The following is a 27,965-nucleotide window of genomic DNA, read 5'->3' as shown; positions in this document are numbered from 1 at the left end:
TGTTATCCTCCACAGCCCAAAGGCTCCCCAATCCCGAGTCTTCTCCATCCCTGCGACTCCGGTCTGGGCCTAGAATTTTCTCTACTTTGCGGATCCCTTTCGGAGGCGCATTGCTGATGTTGACCCTTTAGCTCTGATCATGTTCTCCCTCTCTCAGTAAACACAGTCTCAGGCCCATCCCGATCTGGTGCCTGCTCACGCCCCCAGCTATACTTCCCGCCATTCCTTTCACACACTGCCCCCCATCAAACTGTTGGATTCTCCGACTAGGCCCACGCTGGGATGCTCCCTCCTCCCTCGATGCCACTCCCCATTTCAGAGAACTTCTACTCGGCCTTCAAACCCCACCTCAAGCACCCTGCATCCTGTGACGCCTTCCCTGACATTTTTGGGCTGCTGCCCAAGCAGAGGTGATCGCCTCCTCTTTGGGGACACTAGCTAGCCTGAGCGAACCCCGGCTACTAGAAACACTGCAGCATTTGATTATGCGGATACCTCCTCTGAGGGGCTGGAGCAAGCGCGCCCCTCCTATGAGGCGGTCCTTAGGGCGTGGCTAACCTGAGTGCTCACATAGGGGCTAAAAAGCAACATGTCGGCTGTCAGATGAGTGGGAAGAACTGGGGGAGCACCTCACCCCTACCCCCCAGGTCTGTGACAGACAAGGAGCCCTTTCCCTGCACCGTAACGACAGTGGCAGAACAGGGGAACTGAATTCATGACAAGAAGAAATGCGGTCAATCTATACATGTTCAAGTTTTATTACAAAGTAGGATGGGCAGAAAATACGGTACTTCTTATACAGGAGGCTGAAACAGAACGAAAGGTGACAGTTAGGTTCAATGGACCGAGGAAGCCGCTCTAACAGGCCACTGCCAGGGCCTTTGAAGTGGCCTTCCAGGGTGATGCCCCACCGTGGCGTCACAGCCGTGTCAGCATGCTACCACAAGCCCTCTCTGTGCACAAGTGGTCCTGGGGATCATGTCTAAAGCAGGGAAACGGTTCTGGCGCAGTTCTGACGGCGGGACGTCCTGAAACCGACAGCAGAGCGCGGCCCCTGAAACATCTACCAAGGGCAGAAGTGCAGACACTAGGCTAATGGGGACAGAAACGGATTGGCAAGAGCGTGACATTGCAGAGAACAAGGAACCATCGTCTGCCCTGGGGTTCACACAGTCATGCTACAAATCCACACTCAGGGGAGGGGGCGGAGAGGCACTGCCAGGGCGGGCCAGGAACTACACAGGACCCAAAGCAAAGGGAGCCGCGGGAGGAAAGCAGCGTGGAGCTTCGGCCCAGCGCGGCCCCGCCAGCAACCGGAGCTTTTCCGTAGGTCCCAAGGAGGTGTGTTTCCCAGCGGCTACACAGCCTGCCAGCATCTTTCTTCTTGAGTTCAAACTGTCTCTAGCTAACTCACTGCTGGTCTGAGACACCAGTCCAAACCTCTTTATTTTAAAAATCACATCTAAAGGGTAGACTGAGAGGACCTGGCCCACCCCAGGGGGCTACCCACTGGACTTTGACCATGAGCAGCGATGACCACTGTGGGAGAAGGACAGGGTGCAGGGGGGAGGGGGCAAGGCTTGGCGCCATAAACCCCTCCCAGTTGCTGGCCCGGCAGGGAGAAAGGACGACTCTTTGAGAGCCTGGCCCAGGCTTCACAGGGACTTTTTCTCCCAGGGGAAGACTCAATTTAAGTGCCAAGCATGGCCTCCTTCCTTAGCTGGAGTGCAGACAGAGGGAAGCGACTGCACCCAGAGAGCTATGTCAAAGACCCCCTATGCCAAGCATCCATGTCCTTGGGGTGAGGAAGGTGGGGGGGGGGCACTGGGCTGGCACTTCCACTTTGGTGACCCCTGCAGCTCCTGTCTACAGCTGAGGAGTCTGGGGGCAAAGGACCTCATGAGAGGGGGAGGGAGAAGGGACAAGGAAGCCGAGGGCGAGTGAGCAGGGGAGGAGAAAAGTCAGCATGGCCACGTGTAATGGCTGCTGCTCCTGCTCAGGATACACCTACAACCAGGGACGGTCATATGACACTGACCGCCTGCAGGTGTTTTACCGAGGCCTACCCACTGCCGCAGGGAGGGCTCTCTGGCTCACAGCTCTCCGAGCAGTTACCAAGAGTTACTGAGGTCCAGGAATGGTCCAAGGTCACTCAGCCTCACTCCAAAGCCAGGGGAGAGTCGGCTTCCCCACTTCACATCTTTACTGCCTGGCATAGTTCTCCTCCCATGTCATTCACTCCCACCCAAACGAACTAGCTTTCCGAGAGCCAACCCAGGTTTCTGAAGATCAGTTCTCAACCAGGCATCAAGCATCTGGCCTCTCATAGCCCCACGTGGAGGGCAGTGCCTCCCTTGAAGGAAGGGCTTCAGATTTCCCCAGGGTGACATCTCTCATCCCTAGTTCTCTAGCCCGAGGCCTAGCCTCCTCAGACCAGACCGGGCTGTGGAAGACAGCTTTGGACTACTATCAGCTGAGCCAGAGCCGAGAGTCCACCGCGTGGCCTTCTCACACAAGAGGACGCAGAACGTTCTACTCATTTTCTCTGGCTGCCCACTTGAGAAATCAAAAGACTTGCTTTTAAAATGACAATACACCTGCTTCACAGAGTGTGGTGGGCTAAGAGCCTCTCAAAATCTTGAAAACACACAGATCCTGCCCTGCCTGAGCAGGAGAGAGGGGCAAGAGGCCTTGGACTTGGGAGTGTCTGTGTCTGTCTGTCGGCTGGGGAACTGGTACCTGCCCCTGGGCGGGACGGCAGAAGGACCACAGGATGCAAAGACCCATCCACACTGGTCAGCCTCCGTGTCCACGCACCTTCTCTCTCGTTACTATTGTTGACCACGGCGCATGTCCCGTGGTTTTGGGGTTTCTCCTCACCCTTCAAGGCCAGGGTTAAGTGGGGACCAGGAAGGAAGCCTAACTCTCTGCCCCTCTGGTTTGCACAGGCAGGATCGGCCGGCCCCCAGATCAAGCAGCCATCGTGCAACTTGCCGCCCTTGAGAGGGAACCGGTGAGCACAATCAACAGCAACTAAGAGCAGGTGCTGACCCCAAACCCCTCACCTTCCATCTCCTGACGACCCACCCTCAGCGATCCTGCAGTGGGAAACGCAGGAGAGCTGACCTTGAGCTGGACGCTCAGCGAGAAAGAGTCTCAGCACCACAACAAGAAAGTTATAAAAAGGAAGTGCCTGACTAACCAAAGAGCCCTGGTGTGGAACACGCTGGCTCTGGGGGGTGCGGTGCAGGGTGCTGCTTCTGAAGAGGAAGAGCCAATCCAGAGTTTAAAGGCCCCAAAAGCTCTGTTCCTCGAGAGCTGCCCAGAGCCAAGCTTGAGTGCCTGCTTCTCACGTCGTCGTCTCAGAGGGTCTCAGGCGCCTCCGAGAACTTGGTAAAGCCAAGTCACCTACCGGCCCGCTGTCCTGCCGCCCCCAAGGGCTGCCCACACTGCCCAACGACTGCCCCACAGGAGAGTCGCACCCTAACTGTCTCCAAGCAACACAGTCACGTAACGGAAACAAGGCCAATACTGCTCAGACGCTAAGGCTGGGCTCGGGGAGAGGCGGCAGGACCCTTCAGGGGCGGGCCGGGAGTCCATGACTCTTCTCAGGCTGCCCACTGACTTGGCAGTGGGGGGGCTCTCACGGTGCATGGGCCCATTCCTCACAAACACCGAGTCCCACATTCTGAGAGGGCTCCTGTTCAGAGGTCAGAGTTGGGATTGGCTATGTATCTCTCAAGTAGGACTCTCACCTCAGGGCACTCTGTCCACAGAGTGGCCAGTATTCCTTAAGTTAAGTCACAGTAAGCGAAACAGAAATGTCATGCCTAACTTCAGCTCATAGGCCATTCTTGTCAAGCACTCAGGGCAGGGACGAGACTCTGAAACTCTGTGCTGAACACGGGCCCCACGCGCAGCTTTGCGGAAACTCTTCCCCGCAGAGATGCACTCCAGGTGGCCGGCCTCCTTGGGCCTTGCTCAGCTCGAAGCCGAGCTCCTTCGGGAGTGCCCCAGGCTTCAGAGAGCTGCTTCAGAGCCCACAACGGCCTGGAGGAGAGAGCCAGGAGAACAGGCCTGACAAGCTGGCAGACTGCAGAGCACCAAGGTGGTTTGAGGGGCCCCGTCAGATACAAACCACTCAGGCAGTGATTCAAGAGGGCCCAGTGCTCATAGGCCAGGGCCCAGTGCCAGCTCCGGGCACTGAGGGAAGAGGGAAGGGTGCCAGCAGAGATAAGGGACAAAGGAAGAAACCAGGGAGAATAAAATTCTTCTCATAGAAAAATTAGCCTGGTAGATAAAAAATACACAAAGTGGGAATGTGTTGAAGACACCAACGGGGAGGAAAGACAATTAATTGGTGTGTGTTCCCATGTAAGTGCTAACTCGGACACGACAGGACACAGACTGCTGCCTGGGGCAGCAGACAGAGACAGACAGACACTGTGGGCAGGTGAAGACAAACTCAGTAGGGCCCATGATGCGGGAGCCAACAACAGCTAACAAACAGCTACTGTATTTTTTGCACCGTCTAACTTTGTCCGCTACTGCTCCCTCCCCCACCAGTCCCCAGGTATTTTTTGTAAATGTGCTAGACTACCTCTTATTTTTTTTAATAGCAACATATATATTTTTAAAATCTGGCAGAGCCACACAGGAAGGTCCCTCCTGCTGGGAGGGCATGGTTGTACTGTCGAAGGCGCTCATCTTTACTTAGGAAGAAATATGGTACACAGAACCTTTTCAGTGACGAGGAAAGGAGAGGGCATCTTCACGCTCAGCCCTGGGCAGAGGCAGCGCCACAGAGCACCGAGTCCAGCCCAGAGCGTGGTGGGGTGACAGGCCAGGGACTCCTAGAGCAGCTTCTGGTAACAGTGGGTACAAAGCAACGAAAGACATACTGGCCACTGGGAACGGGTGTCTTCTTACTGTGGGGGTAGGGCAACGGTGGCGGCGGGAGGCCTACACCCTGAGGATCTCCAGGCAGTTGTTGTAGCAGATGGCGATCCAGTCGGGCTGCGTGGATGCCCACTGCACGTTGTTGATCTCGCCCTCGGCTGTGTAGGCCAGGATGGGGTCCTCGATGGCCCGGGGCATCTGCTGGATGTCCCAGATGAGAGCCTGATGGTCATCCGCTAGGGACAAAGCAAGGTCACGAGTCAGGCACTGAGGATGACAAGCCCTGTATCTGAGGAGGGAGGCAGCATCGACAAAGCACTGGCTCACCCAAAGCCCTGTGAGGAAGGGCCATGTGAAGCTAAGGAAACGGAGGCTCAGAAATATTGAGGCTTTTGTCCCAACCACGCAACCATGTAACCAGTGAGGCAGAGCCAGGATGCCAATGCAGGCCTCGGCTCTGTGTCTGGAGGCCCTGCATCAGGGCTGGCCCTGACAGTGGGTGGCAGTGGGCAACCTGACGGTGGGCCAGGCATTAGGAAGGGCAGCGGGATAAAACAGTTGTGGAAGAATGCCCTTGTAGCCACTGCAAATCCTGAAGCAGTTAGAGCACTCTCTCTTGAAGTGCTGTGGAAATGTGCTATGAAACGGTATTTCTCCCCCAAGACAAAGGATGTGGGAAACACCAGAAGGACGCTAATCATCTTTTATATGTACACACACACACACACACACACACACACACACACACAAATGCCCCCCTATTTATATACATTTTAAAGATAATGAGCGTCCTTCTGGTGTTTCTCACCAGCTTTTGTCTTGGGGGAAAAAGATTTATTTTTTTAATAGCACATTTTCATAGCACTTTATCTTGGTCACCTGCATAACACTGCCTACATGTGGTAAAAAGAAGGGCTTTCTACTCCCGTAAAGCGTTCCAGTCTCCAAAGCTCATGGCGGCAGTTCTACCCTGCCTGGCATGGTTGCTGAGTCCACACCAACTCCCACGGCAGTGGTTTGGCGCTCTCTCTCTCTCTGGCAGTGATTTGGCTATCTATCTATCTACCCACCCATCTATCTATTTATCTATACGCACACTTCAGAATTGGGCCTGAGTTGACATTAGGATGACCAGACTACATCATAGTTTCTAAATGAACTGTAATAAGGCCATGTATACTTATAATCAAAATAATAAATCCTGACTTAAGAACCCAAAGCCCCTCTATGCGCCCCTCCCCTGGCTGGGCTACCTGCAGTACAGATGTGGCAGGATGAATGTGGGGCCCACGCGATGCCATTGACACATGCTCGGTGGTTGTTCAGCCTGGCGACCGGGGTGCAGGGAACTCGGACATCCAGGATTACCACCTGCAGAAATCACAGGGAGAAGACCCAGGAAACTTTAGGGAAAAACAAAAATTAGATCAAAACACAACACAACACCCAACGCGATGACGGTCAATGTTTCTCACAGCGTAACTTTGTCACTAAAGGATTTAAAGACTGTGGGTTCTTGGTCCCAAACGTAGCTACAAGGTTGAGGACCGAGAAGAAACAAGAGCCAGGCAATTGCCTACATGGCCGCGCAGGGCCCTCCGACTGCTGGGGGAGGAGCAGGGGTGGGTCAGAGGAGGTGGAGTGACCCACTCGGCGTTACTCCCCAAGTCCTCTTAGGTACACGCGTGGGGAACTCGCGGTAGCTACTCCGTGCGTGCTGTGATTCAAGTCCTGCTCGGGGTACCCGGGCAGGCTTTTGTGGGCGCAGAAGTCTGAAGTGGGGGCTTCACCAACACAAAGCTCAGGATGGCATCATCTCCATCTCTACCCACCCGTCACCGCTTCCCCAGTGAGGGCGGCAGAGTAGCCGCTCCTCTTCACTAAAGCTGGTACAATCTGCCCAGATGGCAGAAGAGGAAATGGCCCATTCTCTACTCAGTCTCACGCAACTAGGATTTGAGTGACTCTTTGGGTAGTGTTCTTCTTTGCTCTGAGTTCAATGCTCTGCAATGAGAGTTTTTTACACATGAGGGAGCTTCAAAGAATGTCTGGAAAATGGAATGGCAAGCTAATAGCACTTGCCCACACACCTTCTGAAGCCCCCCCACCCCCCCGTTCTCCATCTGTTTGGATGGGCTCATTCTTTGGGAGGCTGCCCCCCCCCGCCAGAGCGGTGTTAGCAGTGTCCCTGGGGTCTGCCCGCTAGATGCCAGCAGCCTTCCTGCAGTTGTGACAACTGACAATGTTTCTACACATGGACAGACGTGTCGACGAGGCAAAACCGTTCCCAGGTGAAAACCACTAGTCAGATTTACTAACAGGGTCTGCGTTCACCTGAAGGGGGCGGCTCACCTCCATTCCATCCATGGCCATGGTGGCCAGGTAGTTGGGGTCCTGCTTGTTCCAGCAGAGACGGAGCAGCGGGTGATGCTGCGGGTCTTCATAGATGATGGTGCTGTGCTCCAGGTGGCGGAGGTCAAACATCCTTACGGAGCCATCAGCGCCCACAGAGGCAAACATGTCCCTGCCGCCTCCGGCCCGGCTAAATGCGATATCGTAGACCTGTTGGTGAATAAGGAAGCTCCCATTAGCTCCCATCAGTCAGCACCTCCTGTCCCTGGAGCGGACAACTGTATGCCAGTTGTAGTCCATGTAAGTCCCAGCTCGTGGTAGAGGAAACCCAGCCCTGCAGCCCAAGAGCCCTGACAGCAGCTGGCTTTCCAGAGAACAGAGCAGCTTGCTGCAGAAACTTTTCCAGTTTTCCCCCCAGCCTCTGTGAGATGAGACCAGGGCTTGTGCCCCACCCGCTTGGGCTCGGGGGGCCGGTGCCACCATGCCTTCTGCTGCACTCTAGGGCTGAGACACTCGCCTGGGCTTTTGTGGCTTTCACTGACAGTGACCACTCCCAGGCTGCCATCAGTGGGAGTGATAGCAAGCCCTCCTGCTGTAGGCTCTGGCAGCCACTTACTAGCCGCCAGGTTGGTCCTGCTGGCCCACCTGCACGCGACTCCTGTGCCGCAAAGAACTCCTTAGATGCGTTGTTGCTCCTCTAAGGTTTTTATATTCAAGCAAAATCAAGCTAGGTTTCAAACGACTGCTTTCTGAATGCACCCTGACTCACTCCGAGAAGGCAGGCATGAGCAACGGAGGCAGTGTGGCATGGTGAATGCCGGGGAGAAGGGCTGAGAGAGCCAGTCCCGCTGACCAGGAGTCAGCAGGAAAGAAAAATGACTGGGAAGCCAGGGTAAGCTGTGAGCTGAGTTCGGGCGCGATCCCAGTCGAGTGAAAGGCCACAGTTCCAGCCTTTGTGAGGTTCTACCCCCTCAGGAACAGGAGAAGGAGCAGTCATTTCTGGTCAGCCTAACAAGCTCCTTGTCCTCCCTGGCTGATGGTGGAGGAACCACACTGCTTTCTCTGGCAGGAATTGGGAGGAGTTCAAAGGGGCCTGAAGAGCCCATGTTCTGGCCAGCCCTGGGCAGCTCTGGGGCTGAGGCATGCGTGTCAGCACTCACACCCCTGTCGGAAGACCACACAGTGGGCAGGTGGGAACAGACGGACAGAGGTGGCAGACCAATACACATGCAAACGAGGAGTCCATAGGCCCCCCTCTCTCTCAGTTCCCTCACTGCTTTCAGGCATAGCCCCCTCGTCTCTGCGCCACCAGTGTGCTCCACACTGTAGATGGCAGAAGGGTGACAAATCCAAGTAAACTAAACCCATCACAGTGACAATCAGCTATCGAGGCACCCAAGAGCGCCCCCACTCCAGTTTTCATTCTGACCACGAGGCAGGCTGGGCAAACGCATGGGCACCAGGAGCACCACCAGGTCTCACAGAGCAACCTGGTTGGCTGCTCTGAGGCCTGTTGACTGGCACTGTCCATTGCCCTTCACTGTGTTGAGAGCCGAGTTGTGTTTCGTGGGGTCCCAGGTCTGCAGGCTACTCCTGGTTGAGTCTTGTCAACGAGTGGGACTAAAGGAACACTGGGTGGTGGGACAGGAAAGAGAAGTGGAGCTGCATCTGCTCTCCTGATGGCCGTGTCCCCCCTGCACCTGCGGTTGGGCTCCTCTGCTCGATGGGCGGCAGCAGCAGCTTTGGCTGTCCTTGGTCACTGGGTTACCTTACAGGTCCTTGTGTGGCTTCTCTGCTTGCCCATCATCTGTAGGACCTCCCTGCATGAAGTCCCCTCAGTTCGAATAGAGGGAAGGGTTGCTGTTTTCTGGGTTCTGTCAGTTCCTGTGGAGGAACTGCAGACCGAGCTGTCAGTAACTAAAATGTAGCAACCTGTTCCATTTGATACCAAGAAGGTTCCAGAAGCTCTCTCTACAGGACAAGCTATTCCTTGGGCCTTTGGCTTCGCAGCAGCCTAAGTCCAGTGGCCTCCCTACAGGTCTGACCTTTAGTAGACAAAGCCAAAGGTAACCCCTCACTAAGCAGGGCAGCTTGGGCGCCAACCTCCTAGCCTGCGGACGGCTCTGTTTCTGACCTAAGGTCAAATGTTCTTTTCATTTGTACAGATGCGGCACGTCTCTAGCTGCAAAAAGCAGAGCAATGACAGTCCCTACAGGGAGTCAAAGAAGCAGGAACGAGCAGCCGCTCCCGCGGAAAAGCATGCACGACCATGTCCCAGTCACCTGGGAGAGTGCTTCCACTAAACACAGCCGCAGAGCACCCTCAGCTCTTCCAACAACACGCAAGAAACCCGACAACCTGAAATAAGTGTATGAAGCACAAACTTAATTCTAAATCATGGTAAAGCACAAGCACTAGCATACTGGAATTCCATAAAACCAGTGGGTCTCCACCTTCCTCAGGCTGCGACTCTTTCATACGCTTCCTCATGTGTGGTGACCCCCCAACCATAACATTATTTTCATTGCTACTTCATCACTGTCATGTTGCTAGTGTCATGAATCGGGCGATCCCCGTGAAAGGGTTGTTTGACCCCCGAAGGGGTCACGACCACAGGTTGCGAACCGCTGCATAAAACGTTTTTTGAGAAAGACTGACAATTTGGGTTTGTCTGTCCAAAGATTCTGCCTCTGTTTGCTGCCATCTCCAAGGCCCTCTCCCTGCTGCCCCACGGAGAAGCCCAAGTGCTCTCAGGTTGGGAGCGTGTGTTTGTTAAAGCACAGCAGCTGCCAGTTTGCCCGCGAGCGGTGTCATTAATCAAAAGGACAGCAGCCTCAGAACCATTCCTCGTGCCAGTCAAAGCAGGCCTTCGTTTGCAGTGGTGGGCCACGACCGCTTGCACACATGATTTCCCAGAAGAAATCGGCCATTGTATTAAGACTTTTGAAGTCATTTGCAAAGCTGTGGGCAAACAGCCTGCCCTCTCATGCTGCGGGCACAGAAAGCACTCGCCGGGAGAGGACCCGACAGCGCCATCACCTCTTTGTCGTGAGCGATCAGCTGCGTCTTCACGTGGCCAGACACAAGGTTCACTCGCCCCAGCACTTGCCCCGTCTCCAGCCCCCAGATGGTACAAGTTGTATCAATGCTTGAGGTACCTGAAAGAAGCAACCGGTGCAAGTCAGTGACTGGTTCTCACGCAGGCTCCCCACCACCCCAGGCTTGTGCTCCCTCATCTGCCCAGCCCTGGGGACATGCCCACACACAGTGCAGGAGGGTCATATGTGACCAGAGAGACAAGATGTTCACACACAGAGAGCTCGGCGCCAGCATGACTACCACCCACAGCCTAGTGAGCCTGCAGTTTCCCTAGGCTGTGATTCTCACGAGCCAGGCCACCTGTGGTTGTTATGTAATCGTTTGTCAATTTGAGGATAACAGTGAAGGGGTGGAGTCTAGTCTGTCAATGGGGTTATAGCCAATAAGGCCTCTGTGTGGACTCCGGGATGTCCTCCTTGGAGGCGGGAGAGACACTCTCTCTGCTCACTCCCTGAGAAGCTCTGCTGTTGACACATGGCTCTGTGCTGGTCAACCCTGTGCCCCGTGGACGAAAGGAGCCACTCAGAGACCCCTGCCAGTGCTGAGATGCTTCGACCGCCACGAGAAGACTTTGTACCCACTGGTCCGTGATCTTCCTGCACTCGGCGTCATTGCATGTGTTCCATGAGTCTGAAGAGGACTTTATAGATTGTTATCAGACATATGGGCTAATATCGAACTTATGGACTTGATCTGGACTGGGCTGTTTTCTTAATATTCAATTGCTCTGGTAAATAAAGCTCTTTCCCATACACATATGCATGTTTATGAATTGTTTCTCTAGTCTACCCAGACTAACACACCACCGGGTACAAAACCCCCCACCACCAGATCTTTCTTCCTTCCAATAGGAATCCCCGGCCCCCCCGACTTCCTCACCTAAAAGATAGGGGTCCACCTCGTTCCAGTCAAAGGAGGTCAGAGGGGCACAGAAGTCTGAGTTCTTGTTGTTGTTTAGCAAACACTCCAGCCTGGTCTCCGTCTCACCAACCTGAAGAAACAAGTGTGACCCGGTCAGGCAGGCAGAGCCGCTCAGAAGGCCTTTAAAACGTGGTGCACAGTCTCTTCGGAACCTACCACATGGGGGTGGGAGTAAGGGAGAAATCCGAGAGGCAGCCCCGAATGCTACTGCTTTCCTTCCAAACCTCCTCTGTGCAGATTTGCTTCCTCAGTTCCCTTCCCCAAATCTTTCTAGCAGAGAGGCCTCACCTCTGGGCTCCATGGCTTCCAGGTGGTAGGAGGGGCCGCTGACATGAGATTCCCACTCCACTAACGTTACTAGGATCAGTGGCCTGGTATTTCGTTTTAGTTACTCAAAAACATCTGGGCTGTGATGCAGATGAGGCCTCAGACCCCCCACACCCAGAGCAGGCCTCCATCTTTCCTTCGGGGCCCCGGCTTCTGGGGCAGCTGACTCTATAGCCAGCAGCATGGCTTCCAGGAACCCTGGCAAGCCTGGCTATGGAGGCACACAAGGTCGGTGCTGACACACGGCCACTGGCCCTCTGGGGCTGCTAGGATAGCAGGCTGCTGACAACAGGTGACAGTAACGGGGCCCACTGCTTACCCGCCACACCCGGAGATAGTCGCCGCTGGTCGCCAGCAGGTCGGGGTAGACGCCTTTTGTGTCAGGGATCCACATCAGCTTTGTGGTGGGATAGGGGTGGTCAAAGGTATTCCGGCAAATAAACTCCGAGCTCTCCTCGTCCAAACCAACGAGCTGGACCTGCAACACATCCAAGATGAGCTCCGCACAGGCCCGCCTTCCGGTCCGGCACACTCCACTCATCCCGTTACCCCGGGAGTCTCGTGCCCGCGGCCACCGTGTAGGAGTGGGCTGCGCCGAGCCCTGCCACGCCCCGAAGAGAAAGGGGGTTAGGTCCCTCTGAGCCTCGGGCCATAACACTGTCACTAAGCAATGGGCACAGGGCCTTGTTTTGTGTGTTTCTGCTGAAAAGGCTTTAACACACACTGCATTTCTTACACACATTTATATGCAGTGCTGCTTCTACTACAACACTAGCCAAGCAAAGTGTAGTGTTCCACAACCCAGGGTAACGTGACTAGAAATGGCTTTTGCCCTGCACACTGGTTCAGAAAAATTAGCCATCATCTCATAAGCCGACAAAATCTTGTTTTTCGCATGCACAGTGTTACCTTAAGGCAGCGGTTCTCAACCTGTGGGTCACGACTGCTTTCGGGGTCAAATGACCCTTTCACAGAGGTCGCCTGATTCATAACAGTAGCAAAATGACAGTGACGAAGTAGCAATGAAGGAGTCCCGGCATGAGGAAGGTAGAGAACCACTGTCTTAAGGTAAAGTGCAAGTGGACCGGTAGGTAGTAAGGGTATGATTACATTCTTCTGTTCCTGAAGTCAGAGACCTGGCTTCAACTTGTGTGTGTTTTACATCACCCTCATAAACACTGAGACACAAAACAGTGATCCAGAGCACCTGGTGTCCCAGGAGGGAGTCGGCCTCTCTCGGAGAACAGGAAGCACACCAGAGGCTGGGAGACACCCCCCCCACACACACACACCCCAAGAAAGGGGCCAGCTGCCAGATAGCGTCTCCTGTACACACGGGGATGTCAACGTCCCAGGCACCCGGAGCCGCCGAGCACGTCTTTTCCCAGAGCCGGTTGTTTGCCTCAGCATTTCAAAATTGCAGCACTTACAGAAGACAGTCCTGCTTCACCTGGACGCTTCGATGACGCAATCCAGTTTCACCTCCAATTCTTCACAGGTCTGCCAATTTGTGTTCCGTTTTTGGCCAACCTGACTCTAGGACTGGCACTCCAAGCTGTCAGTCAAGGAGGGAAGCGGGGATGTCTGGCTGTCACCGCTCAGTTTTTGTTCATACACTTAGATTTTAAAATGTGATTCAGGAAAGGCATGTAAGCTCTTTGTGAATACTCATGTAAAAGAAAAAGCTCAAGCCCCCAACAGCCTCATCCCCAGTTCTATGTACTGACCCCAAACCAGTGTTGGAGGCTTATCTTTCCAAATGGTTCTCCTGCATTTCTATGTATAGAGATGCAGGTGGGGTTAAATACTTTAAACACAGACACGCAGGTTAGAACACTGAATTTATTCAGCAACTTGCTTTTTCCTTAACAGTTGACATCCCATGTTATGATCATTAGTTTTGCCATTCGATCCAGTACAGATTCTACATGAGCTCAATGAAGTCTTACGAAATCCCCATTCTTCCCAAGGCTGCAGCCACAGACTGCCATGGCCCGCACAGCGGAATGCCTTAGCGTCCGTCCGTCTGTGCTCAATGAAACACAAATGCACATCTTTTGGGTACTCTGCTTTCAACCAAGATCTAGCCGGTGTCAGCTTTGACACTGCTTGTTCCACATCCTCTTCTGAATCCGGCCCAAGTCTCTGGCAGCAACTTGTCGATGTACTTGCATGTGGTATCAATGATAGCGTTCTATAATTTGCATATTATGTTGTGTCACTTTTCTTTGGAATGGGTACAAATATTATTCTCTTTCCGTCAGTTAGTAAAGTGCTTTCAGAGCTTCATGAACTTGTCCAAACATTTCAGTTGGTATTCCACCAATTTCTGGAGCCTTGATTTGGGCTAATGTTTTCAGTGCAGCTTGGAATTCTTCCGTCAGGACCACTGGGTCCTTCTCGTATGCTACCTCCTGAAACAGTGCAATGTCAACTAGTTCTTTTTGGTACAGCGGCTCTGTGTTCGTGCCATCTTCGTTTGATGTTTCTGGCATCATTCAATATTTGCCAATACAATCTTTCGATATTGCAACTCACGGCTTGATGTTTCCCCTTCAGTTTGGATATGATGGGCATGTTCTTCCTCTTTGGTTTTCCAGCCTAGAGCTTTGCAGAGTTCACGGTGACACTTGACTTTGTCTTCTCAAGCTGCCCTGGAACATTTCTGCTTAGCTCCTTTATTTCATCCTTTCTGCCATTGGTCTTAGCTGCTCTATGAATTTAGAACACGTTTCACACGATTCTGAGTTGTATATCTTGATAGAATTTAAAAGATGCATACACTTACTTTCAGTAAATGCCCACAAAAAGTCTGTCTTGTAACCGTTGTGTAAGATAAACCTCATCACCTGTGGTTTCCCAAAACCGTATGCCTCCAAACAAAGCTGTGCTCAACAATAGGGCATTGTACATTGACACCCTTTTCACGATGGGGAAAATAAAAGCTGCTTTGCCAATCTAAAAAGAGGGCCAGTTTCAGAGTCTTCTAATATCCACTTTGATTTTTCTCTCCTGTCTTTTCCATGGCCTTTTGCTTTCTTCAGGTTTGATGTTCTCGATGTCCTCCCGTACGTAACTCATCAGGTCACCCGGCATTAGTGCTGAGTGCCTCACGCCTGTTCCGGAGAGGGATGTTCTCCACACTCAGCGGGAAAGACGCCACGCTCAAGGCACTGTTTGCATTCTCTTCAGCTTCAACCGGAATTTACAGATGAGCAACTGATGGTCTGCTCCACAGTCAGCCCTGGTTTTAGCTGCTGGTACTGAGCTTCTCCAGTCATGGGCATCTATTAGCAACCCTGAAAAGATGCTGTATTCTGTCCAGATGAGCAAGTCTATCCTCAGAGCATTTTCTCACTTGCACTTTTTTTGCCCGTTAAGAGACTCTTTAATCGTGAATATTGCCTGGGAGTTTGATGTAGCTATTGCAATGGATGTTAGAGCTTATATGTACCTAAAAGTAGAGAATGGTAGTTAAGACAACACAGTTTATGAATGTTAACTTCTCCGTACCTTAAAAAAAATTGAAAACAATAAATCTTTTATTTTTTTGTTAATCTGATGAATAAAAATGACATTTCATAGCCACTTTACTTTTGAGGCTGAGCACATTTATCTTAGTAATATAATAGTGTACTGTTCTTAAAAATAGTCATAGTATGTGACTGCTTATGTCATTTCAATTATATAAATACAGCTAGCTATATCATGAATTCCCACAGGAGGAACTACGGAGCCAAAGGAAAAGTCTATTTAAAACTTTGGAAGTGGCTGCTTGTTCTCTACAGAAGCTATGTAAGTTTACACACCAACCAATGTTGATTGTAATTTTTTTAGTTTGGTTAATATGAATTAATTTTTTTTAAAGCAATGAGGTGAAGCTCTTCATATATTAAGTTATAAACCCTTTTCTGGAAAATGTTCGTACTGTTGTGCTTTTTCTGGGAGATTGGTCTTTTCTCGATGGTAGACATTTATTAAAAGTATTTGCTCTTAACCTAGGAGATTACAAATACTTTGTCCATTTGTTATCTATCTTTTGACTTTATGGGGTTGGTTTGTTGGCTTTACAACACAGAAATTTAATTTTGATTGGGTCAAGCTTATTGGTACTTTCATGGTCTTATGGTCTATTTTATCTCTACTTTTACTTCCCACTCTTCATTTATAAAATTCCTTGTGCTTTACAGTTGTGTTGACATTTTTATTTATCTTAATTTGTGATACAAGGTCTATGGTAGGAATATAATTTTTCCTAGCTCAATATAATTTATTAATTTTCTCCACTCAAATCACCCTATCTTTATCAGACTAGATTACATATCCGAGTTCATTTCTAGACTCTTTTCTGCTCCATTCAGCTGCCCTCAGAGTGTCAGACTGCAACATCAACATGTCTTAACATCCTCACCTCCCTCATCACTTTCTCTTCAGAATTCTTCTGACAGCAATTGCACATTTATAAAATTCATGTGTAAAAGAAAATCCGTCTTCCTGGTTCTAAAAATATTTTTATTCAGGTCTTATATTTTGTCCCACCATCAACATTTTCCCATGTAAATCTTATACATTAAAAATAAATCATTTTACTAGGGGCTCATACAACTTCAAAAAAAATCATTTTATTAGGGGCTCATACAACTCATCACAATCCACACATACATCAATTGTGTAAAGCACATTTGTACATTCACTGCCCTTATCATTCTCAAAACATTTGCTCTCCACCTAAGCCCCTGGCATCAGCTCATTTTTCCCCCTCCCTCCCTGCTCCCCACTCTCTCATGAACCCTTGATAATTTATAAATTATTATTTTGTCATATCTTACACTGCCCGATGTCTCCCTTCACTCACTTTTCTGTTGTCTGTTCCCCAAGGAGGTTATACGTAGATTCTTGTAATCTGTTCCCCTTTCCATCTGACCCTCCCTCTACCCTCCTGGTATCGCCACTCTCACCACTGGTCCTGAAGGGATCATCCGTCTTGGATTCCCTGTGTTTTCAGTTCCTATCTGTACCAGTGTACATCCTCTGGTCTAGCCGGATTTGTAAGGTAGAATTGGGATCATGATAGTGGGGGGGGGGGGGAAGGAAGCATTTAGGAACTAGGAGAAAGTTGTGTTTCATCGTTGCTACACTGCACCCTGACTGGCTCGTCTCCTCCCCAAGACCCTTTCATAAGGGGATGTCCAATTGCCTACAGATGGGCTTTTGGGTCTCCACTCCGCACTCCCCTCATTCACAATTATGATTTTTCATTCTGATGCTGTCTGACACCTGAACCCTTTGACACCTCGTGATCATGCAGGCTGGTGTGCTTCTTCCATATGGGCTTTGCTGCTTCTGAGCTAGATGGCCACTTGTTTACCGTCAAGCCTTTAAGACCCCAAATGCTTTATCTTTTGATTGCCGGGCACCATCAGCTTTCTTCACATGTGCTTATTCACCCGCTTTGTCTTCAGCGATCATCGGGAAGATAAGCATCATGGAATGCCAGTTTAATAAAACAAAGTATCTTGCATTGAGGGAGAACTTGAGTGGGAGGCCCATTGTCCATCTGCTACCTTAATACTAAACCTATAAATATATGCACATAGACCTATTTCCCCATCATATATATATTTACATATGTACATGCCTTTATTTAGACCTCTATATAATGCCGTTTGCCTCCTTGCTCTTTCCTCTATTTCCTTTGACTTTCCTCTTGTCCCACTATCATGCTCAGCCTTCATTTAGGTTTCAGTAATTCCTCTCAGTTACATTGCCTTTGATCATGCCCTACCAGGCCTCCTACACCCTCCTCACCACCAATTTGGATCAGTTGTTGTTCCCTTGTCCCTGGGTTTGTTAACACCACTTCCTTTCCCCCCACCTTCCCCTCTCCCATCTCCCCCCGGATATGTCAGTCTCGTTGTTTTCTCCTCCATATTGTTCATCCAGCCTATCTTATTTAGACAGACCTGCAGATCTTACATATTTTAAAATACATCCTTAGGTGATTATAGTAACACAACGTACACTAGTTGTAGATTTGTAGACATTGTTCCGTTGTCTTCTGGCATAAGGCCCTCTTCTCCTTTTTAAGAAGACACACTCTTTATTCCTGGAGGCCCAAAGGACTTTTCCTTCATTTTAAAAGCACACAAACTCTGTCCTGTGTCAATCTTTCTCGACAGAGCTTGAATTCGTCATGTGGAAACTATATTTCTATGAATATATATATATGTGTATTTAAATAGATGAGCTTATTTATTCAAGACTCTATGTTATTTTTGACTGGACTCAGACTCAGAGCTGGAAGCCCTCAGCGAGGACAGCCTGGTCTCTGGGCAGTCTGTTCCTGCCGTTTCTCTTTGGCCGCCTTCATTCTATTGGCCAAAAGCTTGGGTCTATTCGGTGGCTGCCGCCTTGGTTTTCTTGGTGCTCTGCTTCTCCAGGGCAACGTGCGGGCGCTTGTGCTGCAGGACCCATGGAGTCACGAGACGTTGAATCTTGTGCGCTTTGGTCCTGGGTTTCTTGCCTGCTCAGGGGCTTTCTCACGACATACTGGTGGACATCCTCTTCTTTAGAGAGATGGAAGAGTTTGAGGATTCTGCTGGCTTTCTGGGCTCCAGGCGACGAAGCACAGTTCTATCAGTTCTGGGATATCTTCCTCCCCCCCTTTTTTTCTCCCCTTTCTTTACAATGACCAAGTTGAGAACGCTGAGATTGGCATCCACAATGCAGCCCCGGACAGATTTGCGAGTCCTCTCCCTAGTTCTCCTTGGTCTGTAGCAGGAGTGCCCCTTACTCAGCAGCAGGTGGACATGGCCATGGGAAAACCTTGCTTGTCATTCCCACCGCTGATGCGGACAACCTGCCCTCTATTTAGCACCCAGCACTTTGGCGGCGACCTCCGTGGCCATTTGCTTCTCATAAAAGGTGCTAAGTTTGCGTTCAGCGCCCACTTCAATGAGCTTCTGGCAGCCAGTGGCTGGGAAGGAGATGTTCAGCCTCATGGTGAAGCTGCCGATCGCCTCCGCGTCGCCCCGGAAAAGAGCTGAATATATCTTTTTAATTACATATTGGACTTGGATCTTGTTCTTTTGTTTCTCTTCTTCTGAGATGCTAATTACCCAGAAGTCTCCTTTATTTTCGACAGCTACTGTGTTCCCACTGGTTTTGAATCTGCTATTTCGGCTTGCAGTTATTCATGTTCGTTTTTTCATTTATGGTGGCGTGATATTATGCCAAACCATAATCTTCAACTGAAGTGAAAATGTCTTTCACAAAGTGTGGGGACTCTGCCTGCCACTGATCTCCCTTTTTCTTCCCTTTCTTCTATCATCCTCCTATAGCTACTGTGCTCACACTCGCTGTTCTCGAGCCGATTCCGACTCATGGTGACCCCATAGGACACTGTCCCTCTGGGCCTCGGAACCTTCATCTGAGAGCAGACAGCCTTATCCTTCTCCTGCGGAATGGTCCGTGGGCTCAATCTGCTGACTGGGGGTTAGCAGCCAGATGTGAAGCCTACTTAGCCAGCAGGGCTCCTCAGCTCCTGTGCTAGTCCCTCTTACATGAGGCAAGTTCCTCCTGGATGACCTAAGGGAGGATCCTGGGAGAGAGAGGCCAAATTGGCAGCCAGGCATGAAGCCTCTGCGTCTCCCCAGCCAACAGCCATCTGGAACGGCCAAGCGGCTCACAGGCCAGTCTCTCCCCACAACCTCCCTCATCTCCGGCTTTCATAAAAGATGGCACAGCTATGTGTCAGCTTAGCTCCCTTTCTACCCAGTGTCACACAGGATCTGGGGAGGCTCCTGCTTCCTGTCTATGCACCCTTTCCCACTGTTCCAGCCCCAAGGATCACGGGCTTTAATGCTCAGAAATCTACCACCTCTTTCGGAGAAAGATGCTCGTCTGATTTGGAGTCAGCAGTCACAGATACCCTCTCTTGGCATCTTCTTACACCCATTTTAAAAAGATACGTGTTACTATTTGGGGTGAACGTTTACACTGCAAATCAGGTTCCCGTTTGACAGTTTCTCCACAAGTTGCTGAGTCCGCTCAGCAGTCGGATGGCCGTTACGGCCTTGGGGACTGCACAGAGCAGGGCCACTCTGCCCTACAGGGCAGCACACCAGCATGACAAGGAAGAGAAAAGAGGAGCCCTGGCGGCAGAGAGGCTAACTGCTGCTGACTGTGTTCCTTGAGCAGCTGGGCTCCCCTCCCCCTGTGCCGCACTGGGGGAGAGAGACCTCCAGACGTGCTCCTGTGGAGGCACAGCCTCCAAAACGCCTGGCCACTCTTTACAGGGCAGGAATGCTACTTGATGGCCCAAAACTACAACAACAGAGAAAAGGCTGGGAGGTGAATGCATTTTATTTACTTTTCCGGTTTGCCCTCTGGGTCAGATGACTCCTGAGGCACAGACCTGAGAGAAAGCGCTGACTCTGGAGGTCTGGTCACGTCTTCCTTCACCTTGCTTCCACTTAGGAGTCAGACGAGCAATCCATGTTCCCGTTTCCTAGGCCTCATATTAAACTCTGGTGCTGGGGAAGAATATTGAAGGTGCCACGTCAGGCGGACCAGCACTAGCCACTGGAACCACGTTTTGTTGACTGCTGAATGACCTGCCTGCTTCCCCTTCCCATCTCAGAAAGTCCCGCTAGTGATTGATTTTTAAATGTACTCTTTATGTTCTCGAGACCAGAACATCGTAAGTAATAACATTGTTCCTTTTGGTGTTGTAACCAGGATATTACTTTTAATTTTATTAACCAAGATATTTATAATCAAGGCTGTACCCTCTAACGCTTACTAACTTTAAGGAATAATAACTTTAATTTTGCTTTCTGCTTCTATCCATGTTTGCTTAAATCCTAGACAAATGATAAATTAGCTTTTGGCCTTTAAACGTAGACTGAAATGTCCACTCAGGACTCCAATCGCTTTTAGATTCTAGCAGTCCGGTTATCACCGAATAAAGACTCGTCTAAATTATCAAGACATGATAGTGGCTGGCATTCATTCGAACCCGCAACACATCGACTGCCAGAAACACCTAAGCAAGTCTGTCTTGAAAGCCAGCTGCTCCTTAGCAGAAACAATGGTGAGACTCTGTCTCATGTACTCTGGACATGTGGTCAGAGAGACCAGTCCCTGGAGGTGGACGTCCTGCTTGGTAAGGAGAGGGGCAGTGAAGGAGAGGGAGGCCCTCCACCCACGAGATGGACGGACACTTGGCCACAGCAGGGGGTCCAATAGAGGAGCCACTGTGAGCATGGTGCAGGAGCAGGCAGTGTTTTGTTCTGTTGTACACTCGGGGGAAATAAGTTCTCTCCCGATGTGGGGAAGTGGCAAGAGTTAAAGCCAGAGAGTTCTCTGTGTTCCAGTGCTCTGTGGATAGTCCTGCCAGACAGCACAATGTGGGCAGAGCCCTGCCAAATAGCCAACAACTCAAGAAGACCAACGTGGACGAAATTACTCCCTTTACAGCTGCCAACAGCACCCCTGTGAATGAGGACTACTGTCGCTGGCCCGAGACCTGTTACCCATTCGCTACCTCTTTGTGGTATCAGTGAGGGAAGGGACGGGACGACAGAGGGCCGCGGTGAGCTCCACGAGTGGAAAATGATCCTCCTGAGGCATCTTGCAGCTGAACAGACACTCCCACCCCTTCTCAGGAAAAAACAAGATGAAACTACCTAAGGCCTCCTGGCAACAAAAAACTTTTGTGCGATAGCCCATCACCCAGGATAACTTCTTGTCGAGTCGGTTCAGACTCATAGTGACCTTATGCACAACCTACGGAGATTCTGCCTGCTCCTGCGCCATCCTCCCGATCCTTCCTAGGCAGGAGCTCATGGGTGCAGCTGCTGCCCCAATGCTTCCTGTGGAGGGCGGTCCTCTTTTCGCAGCCCCTCCCTCCGATTCACCAATCATGACATCCTTCCCAGACCTGTCTCTCCTGACAACATATCCAAAGTACTAGCGACAAAGTCTCGCCATCCTTGCCTTAAGGGCATTCTGGCTGTCCTTCTTTCTAGACAGATTTGTTTGTTCTTTTAGAAGTCCAGGTACTTACAATCTTCTTCACCAGCGCCATCATTCAAATGCATTGCTTCTCCTTGGGCCTTCCTTCTTCAATATCCAACTTTCACCGCACAGTCAATGCTCATGGAGGCAGCAGTCAAGAGTGCAAATAAAGCGTCACATGGGGTAAATCTGCTGCACAAGACCTCTTTTAAAGTGCTAAAAAGCAAGGAAGTAACTCTGAGGACAAAGGTGTGCCTGACTCAAGACCTGGTATTGGCTTTTGTAGCCGCTAAGGCCATTCCAGCATTCCCCAGGGGGGGAGTATCACCCTCTCTGGGACACAGATCTGAAGGAAGTGCACATTAAGAATTGCAGAAAAATCAAAACCGTTGACAAGGCGAACGTTCACCCGTGTATGAGGGGGCTCCAAAGGGCTTGTGGCTAAAATGCCATTCTCGTTTCATTCCATTTTGCCATGAAGCTCTCTTGTACTTCCACTGCAGGGTGGTGGCCCCCAGATTCACTACTGGTATTCTTCAAAAGCACCAGGCGTAGCTACTGTCTGTCAGAGCCTCCATCTGATCACTAATTGTGCTAGACGTTAGAACATGGCCGGTTCGCTGATATTACGACGAAATAAATCCCTTATTCAAAACCAACTCTGAAACTATGAAGCCCACAAACAGCTACCGTCTTGTCCTATGAAAGAAGGCAAGCACCACCTACCTCAAGACCACAGGTATTGTCAAAGGTCAAGAGAGATGCAAGAGTCACTGTGTCTAAGCCAGGCAGACCAGGAGAAAATGGGATTAACCGAGCCCATTATAGTACTTGGAGTCAGAAGCAGAAGCTGCTAGCCCATGAAATGAGTTGGTCACAGAAGGGATCAAAGAGAATTCTCCTCGGGGATCTTAAAAGCCTGTGGAATGACTCAATGGCCTTCCTGAGGTCACAGGATTCCCCTGTGGAAACACAAAGCCAAAACTACCTAATCAAGCAGGTGTTGTCAAATCCATCATGGCTCAAGTCAAGCTCCCTCCACCCCTAATGGGGAAAAAATAATCATCTTTTTGGAAGGAGACTAAGGTCTTTCTTCCTAGGCACCTTTTGTGGATTGGATTTGAACCGCTAACCTTTCAATTAAGTTCTCAAGTGCTTAATTGTTGGCGTTATCCAGGAGTCAACTCTACCAACCACCCATGTGCTTCTCCTTAATGACACTCCAATTCCAGGGGCTGCAATGGTGGTGAGCATGAGAGAATGCTCATTCGCTAATGGGAGCATTCTCGCCTTCCTTCAGAGACTCAGGTTGCATTCCTGCTGTCTTTGGAGTCGCCCCCACCCACCTGTCTGTGGAGAACTGCATGTTGCGATGATGCTCCACACCACACGGCTCTGTCAGTCTGCCGGGGTGTGGTGGATTGCCGTTGTGTGCTGTGCTGCTAGAAGCTGCCACTGGAATTACAAAGTCCAGCAGGCTCACCCAAAGAGCTTCCAGAATAAGAACAGCCTACGAAGAAGGAAGAGGTCGTCCCCTTCTGAGGAATTAGACACTATGGATGGCAGCAGATGGGTACTGGCAGATACGGGAAACTTCCTGAGGAGCAGACACAGTGGCTACAGCAATGGGCCTGTAACAAATGTGAGGATGGCGCGGGGCCAGACAGGGCTCCATCCCGTTGTGCAGAGGGCTTCTATGAGCAGGAAACAACTCAAGGGCACCTATCAATAGGTGTGAGCTGAGCTTCCAGACTAAGATGGACTACCCACCTCCCGCAAACCAGCTAATGAAACTCCTGAGTCACAATGGTCCAGCCGGCCATCAATCATGGGATTGCTCGGGGCCTGGTGGCATTTCTGCTGTGGCAGCAATAAGACAATGATTACCTGGTCATACCTAGCATTGCTACAATGCCTACTATGTGCCAGACAGTCCCAAGGCCAGTGAAGCAGTTAATTTTTATAATAGCCATCTATGATAAATGCAATTGCTGATGTTCCTCCTTTTTCAGTTGAGGAAACAGGCACAGGTTAACTTGCCCGAGGTCACACACCAGTGGGGAGTGTCCGAACGAATTGAGACCTGAGCCCAAGCCAGCTCAAAGAGGCTGTATGATCACCGAACTTTTTTGCAGGAGTGAAACTGGTGAAACTGGCTGGATGGCAGAATCAATGGAAGGTGATCCGATTCCTGCCTTTGTCCAGCAGATGCCATGGTAACTCCAGAACGCAGTGTGGACCGCCTGCTTCTGAATCACTGAATAACTTCAAGGCAGGAGCCCAGGAATATGTGCAAACGCCAAGGAAGTCCCTCTGGCCTCAAACTTTGAGAACGAGTGCTGTAGCACCGCGGCTGCTGAGACCACACACAAAACCAACTGGAAGGACAACTTGACACTGGGGCTTTCGTTGATAGAATCTGTTTCTTCCCTGTGCAGTGATTCCCAGGTGTATTCAGACGTCAGAACACCTGGAAGTCAGGTTGTTCTTGCAATGCTAATAGATTTATTAATTCCAGTGAGCTAAAGCATTTTTACTATAGGAAACATGGCTATATTAATATAAGATTTACAAAATTGTAATGCTTTCTTGATGGCAACACACAGAGTCATTTCTGGGCTGCTGCTTCCAAGTCTATTTGCTCTGTGCAAGCAGGAACTGAGAGTCTGAAATTCTGCCCAATAATTTAAAATGTTCTCTAAATGAAGTCAGCCACCTCTGAGGCAGGGTTTTTCCAAAAAGTAGCACAGAAACCCCTACTTGAAAGTGGGATTGCAGTCCTTATGCATAAACCTGAGGCAGAGGTCCATAACTTCGAGATGGGGGTGGGAGGTAAACATGAATCCAAACTCTATACTTTTACCAATCTCTTGTTAAAATGTGGCCTTTCTTTCAATTACTAATGGATACAGCAACCCACAGCAGCATGAACAGTATCGAAAGCAATGATTTTTCACATCACATTTGTTAAATGGATTACAAAAAGTTGTTACCCTCATCACGATTTCAAAATTAAGTAACAATTCCACTCAATGATATAATTTAACAAGTTACTTTTAAAGGACCTGTTACTGTAGCTCACCACTTTTCAAAGAAGTTTTGATAACCACAGTTGCACATGACTGGCTTCTTTTGTAATCTACATATTTTATGTGTTCCAAAACATAATTCCCCAAAGCTTCTACACACTTCTGATGGCCACGGAATCCATGGGGCCCACACACTAGCCAAGAACCCCGAACTACAGTTAAGTGGAGACACAAAACCATTTTAAGAAACTGCATTGCCTGCACCAGTAACACAAGTGAAGTTACAATGTAAAATCAAAACACCCAACCTTCACCATGGCTTGACTTGGGCTACTGGAGACCTAAAACTGAACCCCACAGGATTTCAAAGGCAGGTGTTTGGGCACTAGATTCTCAGAACTCAACAACTACTAACATTTTCCTTAGCAGCTAATGCATTAATCGTTTGTACTGTCAGAGACGCCGAGTTAAAAGTCAACTGCTTGTTCTGGGACCACTAGGATTATTAGCTGGCATTTCACTGAGGCCAACACTGGAGCCCTGGTTATGTGGTGTGCTGCCAACCGAAAAGTCAACAGTTTGAAACTATCAGCTAGCTGCTCTGTGGGACAAAGATGAGTGAGGTCTACTTTCTACTCCTGGCAAGACTTGACCGTCCTGGAAACCCAGAGAGCCAGGTTCTACTCGGACCTACTGGGTCACTAAGGGTTGGAAATGACCCGATGGCAAAGAAGGCACCCCATCCAGGTGCTGAATTGAAGGACGGACTGGAGATAGAGCTCCTGTCACTGCGGTTCCGTATCAATACCGGCCCAGATTCCACTGGCAGCCTAACTGTGACGGTGACTCAACTTGCCTTCTCTCAGAAATGGGAGTAAATCACTGCTTATCCAAGTTGACCCTGAAAAGACTAGCAAGAAAAAAAAGAGATCAATATGTGTGAAAAGACTCATGCCCTGTGGAAGACCATATTTTACCTGTTTTTACAAAAAGCAAACAAAAAATGTACCCTTAAAACAATAGTTCTAGGGGTCTTGATTTTCAGGGTACAGTCTACAAAAGGGCTTTCCATTCCATCCCCAGCTCTGTCTCCTCACGCTCCATAAGGAATGAAAAGGCAGTAGAGAAAAAGAGAGAAAGCACACTTTGTGTATGACTCTCTGCCTTCTATGGGCAAGGGGGAGACTTCAAGATCCACTCAAGCTCCTGGGGGGGGGTCTGTAAACTGTGGATGTGCAATGTCTGGGTGTTGGCTGTCTACGGTTTTCACTGTTTTCTCAAAGGGCCTTCAAAATAGTTCAGGCAGACTCTAGAGAAACAAGTGTGCTCCTGGAAAACTATACGCAGAACAGTCAACGTTTCAGATGTTTTTCCCAGGGCCACCAGAACCCCTTTTCTACAACACACCACAGGGTCAGAGGTCCACAGCTTGTCAACAGAGCAGACAGCACCCTAGCCCACCTGGCTTTTCAAATGCGACATCATGCCTGTCACTGCCCACACGATTTCAGCCTTCTGAGATTCAAGGACCCTAACTCTGGACCCTATCGCAATAGGGCAACCAAAGGAAGAGTTTAGGGGATAAAGGAAAGAAAGTCCCTTACTGAACAACTTCCGAAAACAAAGATGGCTACACACGCTCACCCATCCCACCTGCGCTTCCATGAAGGGCCCTCAAATGGATGGACGTGCAGAAAGACTTGAGAGTCAAGTTGACACCTCGCTCTCAGCAGGAAGGGGGCCACGGGAAGATGAGGCTAAGTGTCAGTCACCTTTCTCTATAAGGGAAACTATAACGGGGCAAAGCTTTCCCAAAGAGATGGTTTTGGAAGGAATGGCTCCCAGCAACAGCGAAGAACAGAGAATACAATCTAGAGGCAGGAGAAGGGGGGGCGGGGAAGCCTGTGCTATAAACGGATTTTCCAATAGCTTTTCCCTCCTAGCCAACTGGTCCTCCCACCTCTAAGTCCCCAAATTGGAGCACTGCGGCAGGAAGGGAGCGGAGTCGGGGAAATGGCGTAGTTCTGGGGTGTCCACTCTGGTTTCGGCCACCAAACAGCTGCCTAGGGCCGTAAGTCACAACACCGTGCCTCAGTCTTCCCACCGGTAAACTGGGGGCAACTCGGCTCGCGACCATCCCCCACCCCCCCAGGCATGCGACCGGGATGAAATGAGACGACGTGCGCGAAGGCCCCCAGCGCAGGGCCGGAATCCCGGGGACCGCTCCGGGGGGTTGCGGGGAGCTGGCTAGGGGCTGCCACCCCGAAAGGGCGCTCCCGGGGTCCGCTCCCGCCAGCCGGGTTCCGAGCCCCGGCCCGGCCCACCTTGTTGTTGTACTCCTCCACGAAGCTGCCCAGCGCCAGGCGAAAGCGCTTGTCGGGCCGCACGCTCCAGTTCATGGCGTAGACGGTCCAGGGCGCCTCATACTTGTAGATCTCCTTCCGTTTGCCGTGCAGGGACATGGTGGCGGCGGCGGGGCCGCAGTGCGGGCCGCGGCGGCGGCCGGAGGCGGCGGGCGGGGCGCGAAGCGGGCGGGGAGCCGGGCCTGGAACCGAGCGGTCGAAAGGGAGGCGGGGCGGGCCGGGGCAGTCGAGCCCGGAAGCGGGGCCGCGACGACAGACAACGGCAGCCGGGCCTGACCCCTAGTTCCACAGCAGCTCCGGCACCCACAACCACCACCTTCCGTTTGGGACACCGCCCCGCCCTCTCGGAACGGAAGGCACGCGACCCCCACCTGCAAGCGTCGCCGGTTATTGGCTGCCTGACATGTCTTTTCGAACAACTCTTTGATCTCATTGGTCGTCGTGCGCGGAGCGTTTGAAACCTCCTTGCCATTGGTGTACATTTTTGCCACTCCACCACTTTGCCCCGCCCAACGGCTGGGGAGGCGGGTGCTTTCGCAGCCCCAAAGGCCATTGGCTGACAAAGATGTCAGTCAGAGAGCTAACGGTGCAGAGCTGGTCAATGGGAGCGTGGGTGGTATCCAGGCCAGCGCTCTAGGCAGCAGGCCTCCAAGTTCTAGGCCAAGTCTCTGAGCTACAGTCTCTTCGGTGACCTCTTCTGACCTCCTCCCCGCAGCTCCTATTCTGAGTGGCTTCTCTAAGATGTCGAATAAAATGAAAATCTGCATTAAGGGGGGGCTCCTGGTGGCTTGCTACTCGTCCCAACGCCCCCCTTAGGCAGCTGACCGCCCAGCATCCCAAGGACAGGCCTTGGGCAGCCACCCTTGGTTCACTTCAGGACCACACCATCCGCAGGGAAGGCTTCCTGCGCTTTCCTCCAGAGTCTAGAAAAGCTTTTGAGTCGGTCTTCAGCTCT

The 27,965-nt window shown here is 50.8% G+C and overlaps 1 protein-coding gene across 1 annotated transcript; it reads right to left on the bottom strand.

Annotated features, from left to right (window-relative positions):
• Nucleotides 1-734: 734 nt before the first annotated feature.
• Nucleotides 735-27,341, bottom strand: DCAF7 (DDB1 and CUL4 associated factor 7). Its single transcript, XM_075562046.1, has 7 exons — nt 26,972-27,341; nt 11,918-12,076; nt 11,230-11,341; nt 10,291-10,409; nt 7,252-7,461; nt 6,153-6,270; nt 735-5,135 (listed from the first exon to the last, which is right to left on the bottom strand). The coding sequence occupies exons 1-7, from the start codon at nt 27,107-27,109 to the stop codon at nt 4,963-4,965; spliced, it is 1,029 nt and encodes a 342-aa protein (XP_075418161.1). The 5' UTR covers nt 27,110-27,341; the 3' UTR covers nt 735-4,962.
• Nucleotides 27,342-27,965: the final 624 nt, after the last annotated feature.

This window comes from Tenrec ecaudatus, chromosome 10 (assembly GCF_050624435.1).
Source record: "Tenrec ecaudatus isolate mTenEca1 chromosome 10, mTenEca1.hap1, whole genome shotgun sequence".
Taxonomy (NCBI): domain Eukaryota; kingdom Metazoa; phylum Chordata; class Mammalia; order Afrosoricida; family Tenrecidae; genus Tenrec; species Tenrec ecaudatus.
The sequence above is the reverse complement of the archived record's forward strand: the minus strand, read 5'-3'. Positions and strand labels throughout refer to the sequence as shown.